Source organism: Colossoma macropomum, unplaced genomic scaffold (genome assembly GCF_904425465.1).
Source record: "Colossoma macropomum unplaced genomic scaffold, Colossoma_macropomum, whole genome shotgun sequence".
Lineage (NCBI taxonomy): Eukaryota > Metazoa > Chordata > Actinopteri > Characiformes > Serrasalmidae > Colossoma > Colossoma macropomum.
The window spans coordinates 49,099-65,912 of NW_023495766.1; the positions used below are offsets into that span (position 1 = coordinate 49,099).

The window sequence follows — 16,814 nt, forward strand, 5'->3', positions numbered from 1 at the left end:
TACTTTTCATGAGCTAACATTTTAAAACAGAGTCAAGGCAGGGTGTTTGGAGTCAGTGTAATTTAAAAAATGTAACTGCGATGGATTATGGTACAATTTTCTTCCCTTATTAAGCAAACTGAAGACGTACCCTTGAGGGTAGCACCCTAGTGACTTGAGCGGAGCCACCACAATGACAGTTCAACAGTTCAGTGCCTTTTTCTCTGGGAGTGTAAAGCTCTAGATTACACAGGACTTCAGTCCTTTTAATTCAGTGAGCAAATGTGGTTAAAGTGTTGCAGAAGCACCGTTGAACTGACAGTAAACAAACCTCTTTTTCCTCCTTTATTTCCGTCTCTCTTTGTCTCTCTCAGCTATGCTAAGATCCACATCCCCATCATAGCCTCCGTTTCGGAGCACCAGCCCACCACCTGGGTCTCCTTCTTCTTCGACCTGCACATTCTGGTCTGCACTTTTCCCGCTGGACTTTGGTTCTGTATCAAGAACATCAACGATGAACGAGTGTTTGGTAAGAGTTCACGGAGACAAGCGTGCATTATTAAGCCCTTAAACCCTAGAACCCGTTCTGCAGCTCCTCATTCTCGTAAATACAGCATTTACACATGCATAGTAGTTTCTGAAAAATTCATACAGGTTACTTAAATGTACAGTACAGTCTTAAAAAGCGATGGTTCTTTAAGGGTTCTTTAGTAAAAACAGTGGTTCTCTATAGAACCATGAACACCCAAAGAACCGTTTGCATGCTTAAATGGTTCTTTGCATGGTGAAAACGTTCTTTAGACTGATGGAGAAAGAATCTTTTTGAAAATGGTTCTTTATAGCACCAAAAAGGGTTCTGTTATTATATACAAGCTTGACATCTTAACAATAGAAGAACCCTTTTTGATGATAAACAGGACCATTGCACCATGCAAAGAACCATTTAAGCACGCAAATGGTTCTTTGAGTGTTCATAGTTGTGTTCACTGTCTTTACTAAAGAACTCTTGAAGAACCATCTTTTGTAAGAGTTTAGTTTCTGAGTAATTGTTAGCAGTTTTAAGGGGCCTCAGCCGATCCATGTTCTAATTCACAGCCACACACTCCTTTACTTCCCCACAAATCCGTGCAGCAGCGCATTATCTGGAATTAGAATAAGCTGAAAAAATGACTTTTTTAAAACTATCCAGCTTATTCTAATTCCAGATAATTCCTTTCAGTTGCTACAGTTGTTCAGTTGTAAGTGTTATAAAATTGGGGTCAAGCGTCAAGGGGTCTTATTTTCCTTTGTGCTGGAACAGGGCCCGAGGCTTTATGTAATGCGGTCAGTTCTGATGTTTTATGGCCAGATTCCATCTGCAGCGGTTTTCTGCTTGGTCCTGACACACAATATGTCAGAGTTATGAACAATCTCAACATCATTATGAGAATTTCTATGAATTTTCCAGCTGAACTGAACTGAATTGAACTGAACTGAATGGAAAGTAATATATTTTCTTGTCCCAAATGGGGAGAATGTTTTGGGCTCACAAAGGCTGATTATAATCAAAGTCAAACATACATATTGTTACTATTGCACAAAAACTGTGTATCTCCATTTTTATCATTTTTTACTTTTTTTGAATTGTATGACACTCTTTGCATTGTATTAAAGCAGGGGTCACAACCCAGATATTAAGAAGGGACATTTTGTTCAGCAAAAATCAAACCACCATGGGAGCCACAACATTTTATGTCCATTTTACCATCTTGGCTGTTAATATGTCTCAGTATGTGCTGATGTACTAGTATAGGCTAGCAAACATAATATAAACGAACACACAGATTTACTTTGCTCTGCTTAAAGCTTTAGCTCAGCTTTTCTCGCATCTCCAGCAGGAAACTTTTCCTCAGAAGTAGAACAGTTTCTTGTAAAATGTCTCTCAATGTTCAGTTTTTACGAGGTTTCAAATTCGCCAGCTTCTTGTTCGAATTTTCCCGTCCCATCTCAAACGGTGCCTTAGGCGCCAGAATGTAACTGCTGCACCATTTAAGGTGGAATGGGACAATTAGAACAGGAAGCTGGCGAATTAGAAACTGACTTTTGTCAGTTTCTTGCCGCACGTTAAACGTATCAGGAAACCAGCTGGAGTGATTATAAACGCAAATAAGGCCAGTAGTTAGGCAAGATTGTCTGCGTTGCTATGGTAACCAGCAGTCTGCACTGATCTTCAGGGTTAAAGGGTGAATTAGTAGTTCTACTCCAGCGTTTAAGACCATTTATTGTTAAACTGTGTTGAACGATCAGCAGAGCTTTATTTTACTGTAAAGGAGGATTATTTTATTATTACCTACAAATCTGATTCAGCTGTGGAGCCACAACAGGACAGTAAAAGTTGTTTACCAACCACTATGTTAAAGTTTCACAATGAGTGGACCAAATGAAGTGTAAAATTATGTGTAATAAAATCTTCTTACATTGACTTCCATTACAAGTTAAGGATGTTTTTTCCTTCTCCTGTAAAGTTACCATGTTACCACAAATATAAAGCTTTAAATCCCTTTGACACTGTCATACATAATTAACACATGCATACATCCTTTAAAACCTATGAATAATACTTCTTAACGAGAACAGTAAATTACACCAACAGTATATGCCAGAAGTAGCATAATGTGTATAAATATATACAATAATAATCTGTGAAATATATCATATAAATATATCACCACTAAAAGACTTACAGGGTACTACCTAAAATATCTTCCTGGTCCACCTTCAGCAGGGCTTTAGAAAATGAGTGAAATGCAGCTTTTTATTGTGATGTAAACAAAGTACACTGTAATTGTGTTTTCTCTCTGCTGCCCCCCAGTGACTCTGTATGCGATCAGCGCCGTGTACTTTGCGGGTGTGATGGTGCGGCTCATGCTGACTCTGACGCCCGTCGTGTGTGTGCTGTCGGCCATTGCTTTCTCCAGCATCTTCGAGCGTTACCTGGGCGACGACACAAAGCGGGAAAACCCCCCATCGGAGGACAGCAGTGATGAGGACGACCGAAGAAACTCCGGAAATCTCTATGATAAGGTAGAAGAGCGTTACTGAAACACACACAGCTTTATAAGGATGCACCAACTTCGGACTAAAGGAGAAATGAAAATATGATACACCCACAATATTTTTCAGTTGAGATAATTTAAATTCTCTTAAATAAAGATTATGTTGCTATTTATTAAGGTTTTTTTAAAAAAAAAACTTTTTATCTAATGAAGTTTACAGTTTTTTCAACTCACTTAAATCTTTTTACATTGAAGTAAAAAAAAAATTGTAGACATATTGCATATTATACATTATTAAAATCGCATGAAATACATACTTTAAAAATTAGCTGCAGAGTTTGCATCGCCTTGCGAAATGAGCTGGAAGACGGAACGAAGCTGGACCGGAAGACAGACAACATTTCGATGCACTATAAATGCGACAATAAATACACAAGTGTGAATATAATTATACCAGATAATGATACATTTGCACCCTGAGTTACAATATATACCCAATTCTAAAATAGTTGGGACAGGAGGTAAAATGCAAATAAAAGCAAAACACAAAGATGAGATAATTAATATTTGTAGATTTTTTGCATATATTTTTCTTATTCGAAATGTATTGCCTGCTGCATATTCCCTATAAAACTGGGACAGGGGCAATATAAGACTGGGAAGTTGGAATGATCAGTTCCTGTTTTGGAACTTTCAACAGAAAAACAGGTGAAGCAATTATGATTGGGTATTAAGTAAATACAAATACAAAGCTCAAGACACTTTGAACTGGATCAGTCTTTTCCAACCACTTAATCCACCTTCATTTCAAACCATATGAATGGTTTTATATTAAACTTTTGAGCTGAGACAGGAGAGGGGAGTGTTTCTTACTTCAGTGAGCCTTTAAAATGGTTTAATGAACAGACTGTATTGTACAGTATAGCAGGTCTCTTTTACTGTCGAGATACTGTATGTTTCTTTGCCCTTCATTATCTTTGCTCTTCATGAAGCTCGGACAGACTGCAGCCATGTAGGTTATGAATACTTCTGTGTTCTGTATGGACTTTATCAGCTTGGTGGCACATTGTTTTAAGTTACTCTAAGAGCTTCTGCTAAATGAATAAATATAAATTTAAATCTCAAAAGCATCAGTATTTTTTCGCCTCTCACTTTAAATTCATAGAAGCATTTATTTGGTAAATTATAAGTTGTTTTAAACAGTAAGACTGTTATCTGAATGGCTCGTCAAAGCTGTGATGGTTTTGTTCCTTGAGACTTAGCAAATTAACTTCTGTGCATATTAAATATGAATTAGAATCAGGAAGAATTCTGTCAAGACCGAGGAGGCTTATTAAATACAAATAAGGTGGTAAAATAAGCCTTTTTTCTTTTTTTCATTTCAACTGCTTAAACTTTGTGTTGGAGTCGGACTCCCTCTGCTGACTAGAAGTGGCCAGTGTTTGACCAGGAAAAATGTGACCAGTGTTGGAGTCAATTCACATCTCAGTCCAGTTTCCATACAAGATTTCCAAATTTTCAAAGAAAGTGATATGCATTTTCAAAAAGATTTCAAAATGTAATAAAACAGTTCCATATTCCAAGAAAATTATCCAAAATTCCAAAATAAGATTTACATATTCCAAGCAAATGATCCCAAATTCCTAGAAAATCTTTCCCGTTCCCATAACCACTTCCAATTTCCAAGAAAATGATCCTGAATTCCATGAAAATTATTAGAATTCCCAAACAAAATCTGTCTTTATTTTACTTGAGTTCACCTTTTTGGAATCTCACACTGACTGTTGCAGGCCGGTAAGGTGCGTAAGCATGTCTCGGAGCAGGACAAGGCGGAGGAGGGATTGGGGCCCAACATTAAAAGCATCGTCACCATGCTGATGCTGATGCTGCTGCTGATGTTCGCTGTTCACTGCACCTGGGTCACCAGCAACGCCTACTCCAGCCCCAGCGTAGTACTGGCTTCATACAACCACGATGGGTAAGAACACATGCACTCTATTAAGACCAACTCCAGCCCCCGTGTGAAACCTGAATTCCTAATTCCACATCTTAAAGTCACGTTGAGTAGACCAGACAAGAATGTTTGTAAACGCACATGTTGGAGGTACTTCTCAGTGGACAGCTTGCATCCAGTCAGCAGTAGCAGTAAATGCAAACAGAACAGACTGAACCACAATGATAGTATCTCATCAATATCTTGGTTCAGCCAACATTCTGTTCTTTGTTTTATTATTAAATGCTTTTTGTACCGTTCTCACAGGCACAGTTTTCGAGCTATAGCCATGAAATTTGGCAGGATCGTACAGCCTAAACAGGAGTAGTGCGTTTATGCTCTTAGGGCCGACTGCAGTGTACACTTTTCACACAACGTTCATTCAAGCACATTTTTTTTTCCCATAGGAAATGAATGGTGGAATGTTGATAAAAAAAAAACACCTGGGATATCAAATGGTTTAGCAAATGGTTTAGCATAGCAAATGGTTTAGCAATACCTTAGCAACCACCTGGGATACCATAGCAAAACCCTAGCAACATGTTAGCAGCCACCTGGGACAACATAGCATGGCCTAGCAACACTTTAACAACCACTAGGGATATATAAGCAATGGCTTTGTCAAGCCATTTTTACAGTTAAGTTACTTCTTGTTGATGTTTAGCTACTTCTGTATAAGTTAATGAGAGTTTTAAGCCTGTTTGGATAATGGTGGTTATTACTGTACCTGTTACTGTACTGTATTACTGTCACTACTGAAAGGTTTAAATGTAGCTGTAATGACGGACTTAATAATGAGTGTTTATGGTGGCATCTACATATCTACACTGGACATGCATGGTAGTTTCCAAGTTTATCAACATATACATACAGCATATTTGCTCTGTCTATATTTTGCTCTCAGGTCCCGGAACATTCTGGATGATTTTCGAGAGGCGTACTACTGGCTGCGTCAGAATACAAACGAGCATGCGCGAGTGATGTCGTGGTGGGATTATGGGTATCAGATCGCTGGAATGGCCAACAGAACGACACTGGTGGACAACAATACCTGGAACAACAGTCATATCGCCCTGGTCAGGCCAGCACTCCCAATAGAACACAAACAATGAGCTTTTCAGTGTTTTCGTGTTTGTATCTGGTCTTTTTCGGCCAAAAACAGTGTGAGATGCAGATTTTCCGCTAGAATGACGCAGCGGATAATTATCAGAGCATCAGTGGGTGTGTGACAATAATACAATAATTAGCAAAACTGCTGGCACAACTGTGGGCTGATGCCTATAATCAGTATTTCCATGTAGATATTGTTGCTGTCAGAACAAAAACTTCCTTTTTTTGCATGTAATTTGAAAATGCTAGCTGCTCTTTACATCATGTCAAAATGCAGTGAATGTAGTGATGAGTGGAGATTATATATATATATATATATATATATATATATATATATATATAAAGATAGATAGATAGATCTGTACATACATATATAAATACACACACAAACATATATATATATATCACATTTATCATATACAGTCAATGATTGTAGCCTTTCCCTCTCAGTACAACTCATGGGTTCTTGTTACAGTGGAGGTTCTAGAGTGAAACTGGAGCTCCACTTTCCTGCTGCTTTTGTTAGTTTGTTGCTGTCTGATTTATTCATAGTTCTCCCACGAACACTGTCCAGTGTGCGTCCTCCAGTGTTGATGTTACTAATATTACTGATATTGCAGCATAACTTATGTCTTTTGCTTGTAAATGAAATGTAATTTCACCAAAGCAGCAGCTGGAATTAACTTCTGTCAAGAGAGCCATCAAAGGAACTTGTCATTTGAAAGCTGTGCCTGAACGAGAAGGCTACAGTTCAATCATACCTACAGCTGGGCTTCAGCCTGAAGCTATAGATGATTAAAAAGGTCAAACTAGAAAATGTGTTAACGGCTTAAAAAATGAGTGAATTATTTATGGTGTTAGCACATTATTTTAACTTTGACAGCCCTGCTTTAAATCAAAATTTTATTAGTTTTTAAAAGGGCTCTTCTGTGCAGAGCCAGAAATCGTTTTATGTAGCTGCAGAAGAATGTGCGCAATAATAGATCAAAGTCCTGAACGAAATCATAGGGTTGGTGGATTTTTCATTAAAGAATATCGTTAGTCCAATTTTGCAACTACTGCAAGAAGTTAATCACTAAAAAAGTCATTTTTTTTACCACCAATTCACCTCTCCTTTCTTCTCCAACGCCCATCTCTTTCTCAGGTTGGGAAGGCGATGTCATCTAATGAGAGCGTAGCGTATGACATCATGAGGATGCTGGATGTCGACTATGTGCTGATCATCTTTGGAGGTGTTATCGGCTACTCGGGTGATGATATCAACAAGTTTCTGTGGATGGTGAGGATAGCAGAGGGAGAACACCCTAAAGACGTACGGGTAGGTTGGGTACTTGTACATACGTTTATACAGTATATATAGTACACTCATTGGCCATTGGTCATTTAGGTCCACCATTCTAATACATGGTAGGACCAGCCTTTGCCCTCCTAACAGCTAGAATTATTTGTGGTGCTAGAAACATTCCTCAGAGATTCTGGTCTAGGGCTGAATGATTCGGGGAAAATATCTTAATTGTGATATTTTTTTTGTCTAATTATTTTCTGTAGATTGAGGTTCAGGCCTGTTCTTTAGCCAAGAACACCAGAATATCAACTTTTTTTCTGGCTTAAGGCTTGAACCCTGAATGTAGTGCACCAGACTACCAGTAAGTTCTAGTTGTGATGTCACAACACACAGAGTTTTGGTTGCCTCTAATTGGTCCAACTTATTTACAGGCAGTTCACAAGCTTTGTGTTATTATGTTTAATTACCTCATTTAAAATTTAAGACAATGTTTTTGACAATGCAGGCTATAACTTAACAAAAACTGCAGCTCTTATGATTTGAAAATAACATTCATTTACACTGCATTTTCAACATAAACACGATTAATCTGTCAGCCCTATTCTGGTCCATGTTGACATGATTGTATCATGTAATTGATGCAGATTTGTCAGCAGCACATTCATGCATCAAATCTCACGTTTCACCCAAAGTTCGCCCAAAGGTGCTCTGCTGGATTCAGATCTGGTGTCTAGAGAGGCCACTGGACTCATTGTCATGTTTAGGAACCCGTTTGAGATCTTACCATGCTGGAAGCGGCCATAACCGACTGCACATGGTCAGCAACAATACTCAGATAGTATTCAAACGATGCTTGATTGATATTGAGAGGCCACCACAAGACCATGAATTCATGCTGTTTATGCCTAATTCTGATCTGCACACTGCAGCAAAAATGTTTTTCCAGTCTTCAACCATCCAGTTTCACTGAGAATGAGCCCACTGTAGCCTCAGATTCCTGTTCTTGGCTGACAGGAGTGGAACCTGGTGTGGTCTTCTGCTGTTGTAGCCCATCCACCTCAAGGTCGAATGTGTATATGTGAGATGCTTTTCTGATCACTGCTGTTGTCAAGAGTGGTTATTCGAGTTACTGTAGGCTTCCTGTCAGCGTGAACAAGTCTAGCCATTCTCCACTGACCTCTCTCATACAGAACACCATTCTGTTTGAACTCTAGAGTCTGTTATGCATGAAAATCAGCAGTTTGTGAAATACTCAAAAAACCCTAAGTGGCACCAACAATCATGCCATAGTCAAATTCACGTAGATCACATTTTTCCCCATTCTGATGTTTGATGTTGAACAGTGCCTGAAGCTCTTGACTAACTCCTGCCACCTGATTGGCTGATTGGATAATTGCATGAATGAGCAGAAGGTGCATTATATTTTTGACTTTAACATGTAAATATATACATATAATATGGTCGCACATTTATGTATTTCCATATTTAGCATTCAATACTGTAAAACAAACACCCCAAAGTCATACATACAGGTACGTAACAAGCTATAGAGCAGTTTACCGTTCCCAGAGGTGTACAGGTACAACAAATACGTCAAGTGTTGTCCCAGAGTCAAACATGCCACATAAAGATATATACAGGTACCATGTTCCACCTTGACAGAGGCACATGGCCACTCTGAATACTGTACCACATTCAAAACACCCCAGAAACACAGGGGTCAGCAACAAGACTAAAGCACTCCAGAGACATTGCCCCATCTACTGCTTCTGATACATGTCTCTCCACTCCAGAGCATCAGCGATTGCAGAGCTGTAAAGAGCACATTTGCTGAAGCCAGATATTGTGCTTAAATTGCCAGTTTTCAGAGTAATACTCCTCTGATGCACTTAACTTCTTGAAGTATCCTCAAAGCAGAAGGATCGTTAAAAAATCATTAAAACGTGATGAGAGAAACTGCACCAGTATGAGCTTTTATAAAAATAATGTGTAGTTTTATTCCTGCCACAGTCCCCGATGCTTACTGAGTTAACAGGCCTGCTTTATGAGTTCCAGTCAAGTTTTAATTAGTCTGTTCCTGCTCATTAAAATAAATCAGGTTTCTCTTTGTTTAAGCACTTCGATAAAAGCTTAGGGCTTAATAAAGCTCAGGAGATCGCTGTTTTTAATTGCTCTGAACATATATCTCTTTCTGCGTTATGCATCTTCATCAGGAAGAGCTGTGTGTTTTACAGAGGCGTATCAGCCACTCCAGCTCTTTCTGCGGTTCAGATGGGACCTGTGGGGATTGGAGCTGAGAGCTGGTTTGAAAAATGTTTTGAAACAATATTATATTGGCTTTTTCCTTTCACACAGCATCATCAGATATTCTGAGCTAATTCCCCACCATGTTCTACATCTACCATCCTGTTTGTGTTCTAACATGTTCTAGATCTACCACTGTGTATGTGCTTCCCATGTTCTACACCTGCCATCCTATACATGTTCCACTATGTTCTACATCTACCACCCTGAATGTGCTCCACTGTTTTCTGTATTTACTATTCCATGTGTTCCACCACGTTCCATACCTACCATCGTATGAGCTCCATGTTCTACATCTACCATCTTGTATGTGATCCACAGCGTTCTATATCTGCCATCTACTATGAGATCCATAACATTCTATATCCACCGTCCTGTTTGTGTTCCACTATGTTCTAGATCTACCATCCTGAATGCGTTCCACCGTTTTCTGTATTTACCATTCCATATGTGTTCAACCAAGTTCCGTACCTACCATCCTGTGTGTGCTCCATCATGTTCTACATATACTAGCCTGTTTGTGATCCACCATGTTCTACATCTACCATCCTGGATGTGTTCCAACATTGTCTGTGTAAACCATTCCATATGTGTTCAACTACGTTCCATACCTACCGTCCTGTATGAGCTCCATCATGTTCTAGAACTGCCATCTTGTGTGTGATCCACTATATTCTAAATCCACCATCCTGTTTGAAAAACATCTTCTATATCTACCATCCTGTATAAGATCTGTCATGTTCTACCATCCTGTACGTGCCCACCATGTTCTGTACCTAGCATCCTGAATGGTTCCTTGTTCCATAGTCCACTATCTTCATTATTTACTATTCTGTACATGTCCACCATTTTCTGTATCCACCGTCCTATATGAGATTCTTCATGTTCTAAGTCTACCATAATGTATGAGATCCATCATGTTCTATGTGTGTTGGTTCTTCCTTATGCTCTTTGGGAGTTTTTCCTTTTAAGTCTTGGTTCCTCTCAGTGGTTCTTCCTCATGCTCCTAGGAGTTTGGACCCACATTTCTGGAACGATGCTTTGAGACGACGGCTTTTGTTGAAACAGCTATAGAAATATAACTGAACTTAACTGTATTGTGAGGAAATCTGGTTTGTGTATGTAGAGCTACAGTGTGAGACGTCCTCAATCAGGTCGTCTGCTTATCCTCTCTTCTTCACTCAGGAGAGTGACTACTTCACCCCTCAAGGAGAGTTCAGAGTGGACAAGGCCGGCTCACCGACCCTACTGAACTGCCTGATGTATAAGATGTCCTACTACCGCTTTGGAGAGATGCAGGTTTGTGTACTGTTGTTATTATAAACTATGTATGAACTGAAATTCTCAAAACAATGATTGCTTGTTCAAAAAAAGAGAGGTTTTGCGGAGCTCTACAGCCGAGCTGCAGAAAACTTGTTTATGGCAGTTCTTTCATAAATAATGACACTTAAAATTGAGGTCATACTAATAATATTTGGAAAATTTGATTGGTCTTCATGAAAAGAATGGGGCAATCGCTATAAAAATTCTCACTGATGAACTTTTCGAGTGTGTAACGATGACAGAGTGGACCACATGGTGCAGCCTGGGACCACAATAATAATAAAATGCGCATGTAAAATAGTCAGAATAACTGACTGACCTCATGTGATTGTATTTGTCTCGTCTTTTGATTCTCTCTTTATTTTTTTAAAGCTTGTCCTTTTTAGTGTTTGTTTAGTGTTTCGTCCAGTTTCATGCTCCTATTACAGTTTGGCAATTTGACTTCTAGTACATTTTTTTTTCTCAAAAGTTAGATGAGAAGAAAACGTAATTTCTTACGGAAATACTTTTGGCAACACTTTATTTGGGTAGCCGACTATAGATGCTAATTGCAGGGAGCCATTTGAGATTCAGCCCCAGCGTGAGAAGAGGGCGCTGCTGTATTGGTGCTAAATAAGACTCATTGTGGTAATTTGGTGACCAAAAAGTACTTATGAAGTGAAAGTTTTTACATTAAACAGTGCTGTGATATCATACGTTCATTATTATATGACAAAAAGTTAAAACATTCATGACTGCAGTGTACAGCGATGGGTGACATTCTCCTCATTCAGTGGTCCATGGTTGCTTGGCGATGATACCATACTCTAAAGGAACTACATTTTGTGGCGGAACATATTATTGTTGATACTTGCTGTCAAAAAGTTGAAAAGTTGTGTATTTTATCATATTTTATGTTGGCTGCTGTTTTATGAAAGCAATAAGCCACTTAAGGCCATGCGTTACTGTGATTTTATCACGGGGAAGGTAGTTTTACTCCACTTCACCTCGTGCCTAAGAACACCCCCCGTGGTAAAATTGCAGTAACACATGGCCTCTCGTGGCTTATTGCTTTAATAAAACACCCAAATCCTGCACATCCCTGGGTTTACGCAAAAAAAAATTAATAATTGATTTTTACATATCAGTTTTCCAGCCTCTCTTTATCCCTTAGAACTAAACAGGCTGTTTTTGTTACTGTGCCTTTAAGGCTGATGTATGTAAATGACCTCTGTTCTGATTGGCTGTCAGGTATTGCGCCTCATTCAAAAAGCAGTTTAATGAACAAATCACTTACTTGTTAAAACATTACATAGTACTAATCCTAAGTCTAAAGTTGTTGAGAACAGAGAGTTTCTACAGATAGTTTGTTAGTAATTTGAATATCTGTACATCTTAAAAAGACAGTTCTTCAAGGGTTCTTTGCATGGTGAAATGGTTCTTCAGACTGATGGAGAATGTGTTGTGGGATCAGTATAGGACCAAAAAGGATTCTTCACTTGTTACAAGCTTGACTGTCGTAACAATGGAACAATATTTTCTGGTGCTATATTGAACCATATACAACACATCCTCCATTACACCATGCAAAAAACTCTTTAAGCAGATGGTTCTCTAAGTGTTCATGGTTATATATGGAACCATTGTCTTTACTAAGAGCTACTGTTTTTAAGATAGTAGATAATCTATGCTGGCTCTCCAAATAAAGACCTGTTTTTTAATAAATCGAGAATCAACCAAGCCTTATCTTCCCTTGTTTCCCCTCTCTTCCCAGCTGGACTTCCGGACTCCGCCTGGTTTCGACCGCACCAGAAACGCTGAGATCGGAAACAAAGACATTAAGTTCCAGCACCTGGAGGAGGCCTTCACCTCCGAGCACTGGCTGGTCAGAATTTATAAAGTGAAGAAACTGGAGAACCGAGAACCGCTGGGCCACAAGCTACGCGTCACCAACACCATCCCTAAACAGAAACACACGTCCAAAAAGGTACGTGTTGTTGAGAAATGTTGCCGCTGGATATCATGTAATGCGTCCAATTTCATTAGTTTCAAGATGGTTTAGGATTTTTTCACCTGTGAATTTATAAGTTTTTCACATGTTTCTGTCACACAGGGTGCTAAAAGAAAGCGGGGCTACGTCAAGAACAAGCTGGCACTAAAAAAGGGCAAAAGACTACATAAGAAATAAACCAGTGTGGGACTCGACCGGGACAGAACGAAGAGGATGCGACGAAAACTCAACAGAGGGAAACTCAGAGCTCAGTGAAGAGGAAGCAGCCATGATGTAGAGCATCACTGTTCCACTGCAGCGTTGCTGTTCAGATGGCGCCCCCATGTGGCAGGAGGCAGCGTGTCATGTCTGGCCACCTCACATCACACCTCATATCTTAATTTTTATTCTTTTTTCATTTCGTTCCACTTTTTAATTGTAATACTTGAATGTATGTTATGGAGTTTGTGTTTGCTCTGAAAATTGTTTGGACACAGCAAAAAATGGCATCTTGTCAAGTGAAATGATCTTAAATCTAGTCGATATTTCTAATATTTCCCATTTTGAGATGGTTATGCATTATAAGATATCTAGCTTATTTCTAGACACTTTTCACTTGTTTTAAGTAATTTTATTAAGTAAAATTATGTCACAATACTGGCAGATAATTCAGCTTGTTTCATGCAGATTTCTTAGGCAAAGTTATCTGCCAGTATAGTGAGATAATTTTAATAAAATTACTTAAAACAAGTGAAAAAACGTCTGGAAATCTTAAATTAAGCTTACAGCAATCTCAGCAGGAGATATATTGTTTTTATTGACTATATTTAAGATAATTTTACTTGACAGGACACCATTTTTTGCAGTGTAGGTGGAGAAATGGCCTGTTAGTGCAGTTTCTACTAGAGTTACACCAAAGAGCCCTTGATTTTGCCTGATATAGCTTCACCGTCTGTGGCTGAGTGAGGAGCTGGTCAGGCTGGTTTGAGTTCCTGACACGTTTATCTGTATGCGGAATGGAGGAACACAGCCTGGCAAAACTGAGCTCAGTTCATTCTCCAGCAGCTCTGCAGACACACTCAGTATGAATGATGTTTGAAAGGGTTCTAAGATACTGGCCTGTTGTGATCATTTTTAAAGGTGTGTTGTTATTTTTGTTGTTTTGTTTATGTCTTTATTGTGTATTTTGACAGGGTTTAGGGTTATGAATGCAATAATCATCAAGCTGGATGTTTTTCATGAATGTGAATTTTATTTGCTTTTAGCCTGTAATATTAAATTCAGCCAATTTGAGCAAAAAAAAAGTCATATTTTCAGCTTTTTTTCATTTAGCCCATATAGTAAGTACATACAGTCGCATGCAAAACTTAAATTACATGTTTTAAGTTAAATATGACATTTATCTGCAAATTTTAGTGCACAATCTCTGCTTGTTAGAGTTTAATATATTGGAAAAAAATAAAAAATATGATATAAAAAGTGCTATAACTTTTGCAGAGGCCACATTTTATGCTTATCTTTTCCCCAATATGCTAAATTCAGCAAATAAGCAGTGATTGTGCATTAAATGTTTTCTGTAGAGGATGTACTTAATCAAGAAAACGTCGTTTGCATACGACTGTATATCGTTGCTCTCATATTTCCAAACTTAGTCATTTCTCATTGTGTGAAACTTTTTTAATGTGAATGGACCAATAGAAATGGTTCAATATTATTTAGAGTAAAATCTTGATCCATTAACTTGCATTAAAGTTGAGAACGTTTTCTTTACGTTGCCATTATGGAGGTAAAAGGTTTGGTTACGGCAGCAACGATAATAAGTTTTCATCACAAACGCCAGTTAAGATGCTGAATGTAATTTTTGCTGTTAAACATCGTTGCCTGGCCTGCAGTTTCTTTATGTAATCATCTCATGTACATGATATAAAGACCAGAGGCTTTCCACCCGTTCTTCAGGGACCCTCAGATGGTCCACATTTTTGCTCCAACTCCTAGGGATAGAGCGAAAATGTGGACCATCTGGGGGCCTGGAGGTGAGAGATGATCGTAATTAGCTGAAGTCCACTGTTCCCCCACAGTGAAGTTCAGGCCCCCTCAGAGTTCTACTCATAAATAAGTACTGGGTAAACACATCATTGTGTGCTCATATTTAGACAAGCTGGCTTCATTAAGCCAGACACACACTGTGCAATTTTAGCCCATCTTTAAAGCTGAACTGGCTTCACCCGACTTCAGAATCAGCTTCATCAGCCACCGCTTGACAGGGAAGCAATTACCTGCCCAAACGAGCTCCAACTGAACAGCCCGACTTCTGGACGGGTTTCTTATGTAAGATATTTTGATGGCTTGTCTTGCAGTTTGAGCAGATCTCACCAACCAGTTTCTCCAAGTCTCACAAACACTAAATCACAGCTACTACACAGGTGATCGCACGTAGGCTAACAAAACAGAGGCGAAAATGACATTTGCAAGTTTATATATGCCGGCTTTGCTCTGTTTGACTGAAAAATAGGCTGTAAAGTGCAGGTGTCCTGTCCAGCCCTGGTCCTGGAAATGTAACACCCCTGAATCAGGTCATGAAGGCCTTCATGGGCAGCCAGGTATGTTGGATCTGAGCTATCCACAGCGGTAGGTCTCCAAGACCTGGGGCCGGATTCACAAAAGTGTCTTAAAAAAGAAAATCTTCTTAAATGTTTGTTTTTTCTTAACCTCATTCTTAAGAAAAAAGTTCTTATGAATTCTATCGTTTTGTTTCTAAAAATGTGTTATTCTTGAAAATATTATGTTCTAAAATGTTTTAACCTTACGACAGTCTCAAACGTCTTAGGCTGTAAGTTGACTTCTAAATTTATCACAAATGCTGCCTCTGCTGCGCCTCATCCTCGTCTGTCACCCCACAGTTATGATATTTCCCCTGTTGGCTGTTTCTTCCTCCATCACTTCTAGTTCTTGTTTGCTAAATTTATGATTAGTTTGATGTTTTGCTCCATTTTGCTCCTCTGAGCGGATTAACTAATAACAGAAATAACAGTTAATATAAATTCAAAATGTATTTTGTGGCATTTATGGTACAGGGCAAAATGCAGCATAGCCTACTTAAGAGAGAGTGAAGAAAATTCATTATTTTCTTGAGAAAGTCTTAAATAATTAAGATGGTCTTAAGTTCTCTTAACTTAATATTCTTTTAAGGTTTTTTTTTTTGAGAATTAGATTTAAGAACATTCTTATGAACTTCTTTGTGTTTGTCCTAAGAACCTTCACAAGTTTTTTTCTTAAGAAAGCTTTCTAGAATTTGGCCCCCTGACCGTAGAGAGACTGCATGGTCCCACCCATTTAGATATAATGGGTAAAACCACCGCCTTCCACTCAGCCGACTAGGGATTGATTATCCGCCTGGGCAAGAACACCATGCTATGCCAATGAGTCCTTGGGCTAGACTCCTAATGCTACTTAACACTACTATCTGCCGACTTCTGTAACATTATTAAAATTGCAAGTTGCTCGGGACAAAAAAATTGTGCCAAATGCCATAAATGTTAGCAAAGAGGTTATGTTTCATGTGCCATGTGAACCCACATCACATCAGCCAGACAGTGTGAACCATGGCCGTAGGTGATGAGTTATTCAAAACTGCTGTGTGAGTCGCCAAATAACAAGGCTTCTAAAATTGCACAGTGTCTGTCTGGCTTCATTAAGGATGTTTTCCCACGTCAAACACAGACTGTTCATCATTTTTAAGAAGTCTTAAACATTTTAAGCAGATGCAGATTGTAGACTCTTTTTAACAGAACGTAATTACCTTCATTTCAGCCTCCA

At 38.8% G+C, this 16,814-nt stretch overlaps 1 protein-coding gene across 1 annotated transcript in view; it reads left to right on the forward strand.

Moving 5' to 3' along the window:
- Window positions 1–13,519, forward strand: part of LOC118803014 (dolichyl-diphosphooligosaccharide--protein glycosyltransferase subunit STT3B-like) — a gene marked incomplete at its 5' end in the record, with an annotated part of 47,211 nt that extends 33,692 nt beyond the window's left edge. Inside the window, 8 exons of the mRNA XM_036563510.1 lie at window positions 354–508; window positions 2,831–3,042; window positions 4,805–4,992; window positions 5,912–6,083; window positions 7,262–7,435; window positions 10,892–11,005; window positions 12,783–12,995; window positions 13,122–13,519. Of these exons, the coding sequence (XP_036419403.1) occupies window positions 354–508; window positions 2,831–3,042; window positions 4,805–4,992; window positions 5,912–6,083; window positions 7,262–7,435; window positions 10,892–11,005; window positions 12,783–12,995; window positions 13,122–13,196 (1,303 nt within the window). The remainder of the gene's footprint in view (window positions 1–353; window positions 509–2,830; window positions 3,043–4,804; window positions 4,993–5,911; window positions 6,084–7,261; window positions 7,436–10,891; window positions 11,006–12,782; window positions 12,996–13,121) is intronic.
- Between the last annotated feature and the right edge of the window lie 3,295 nt (window positions 13,520–16,814).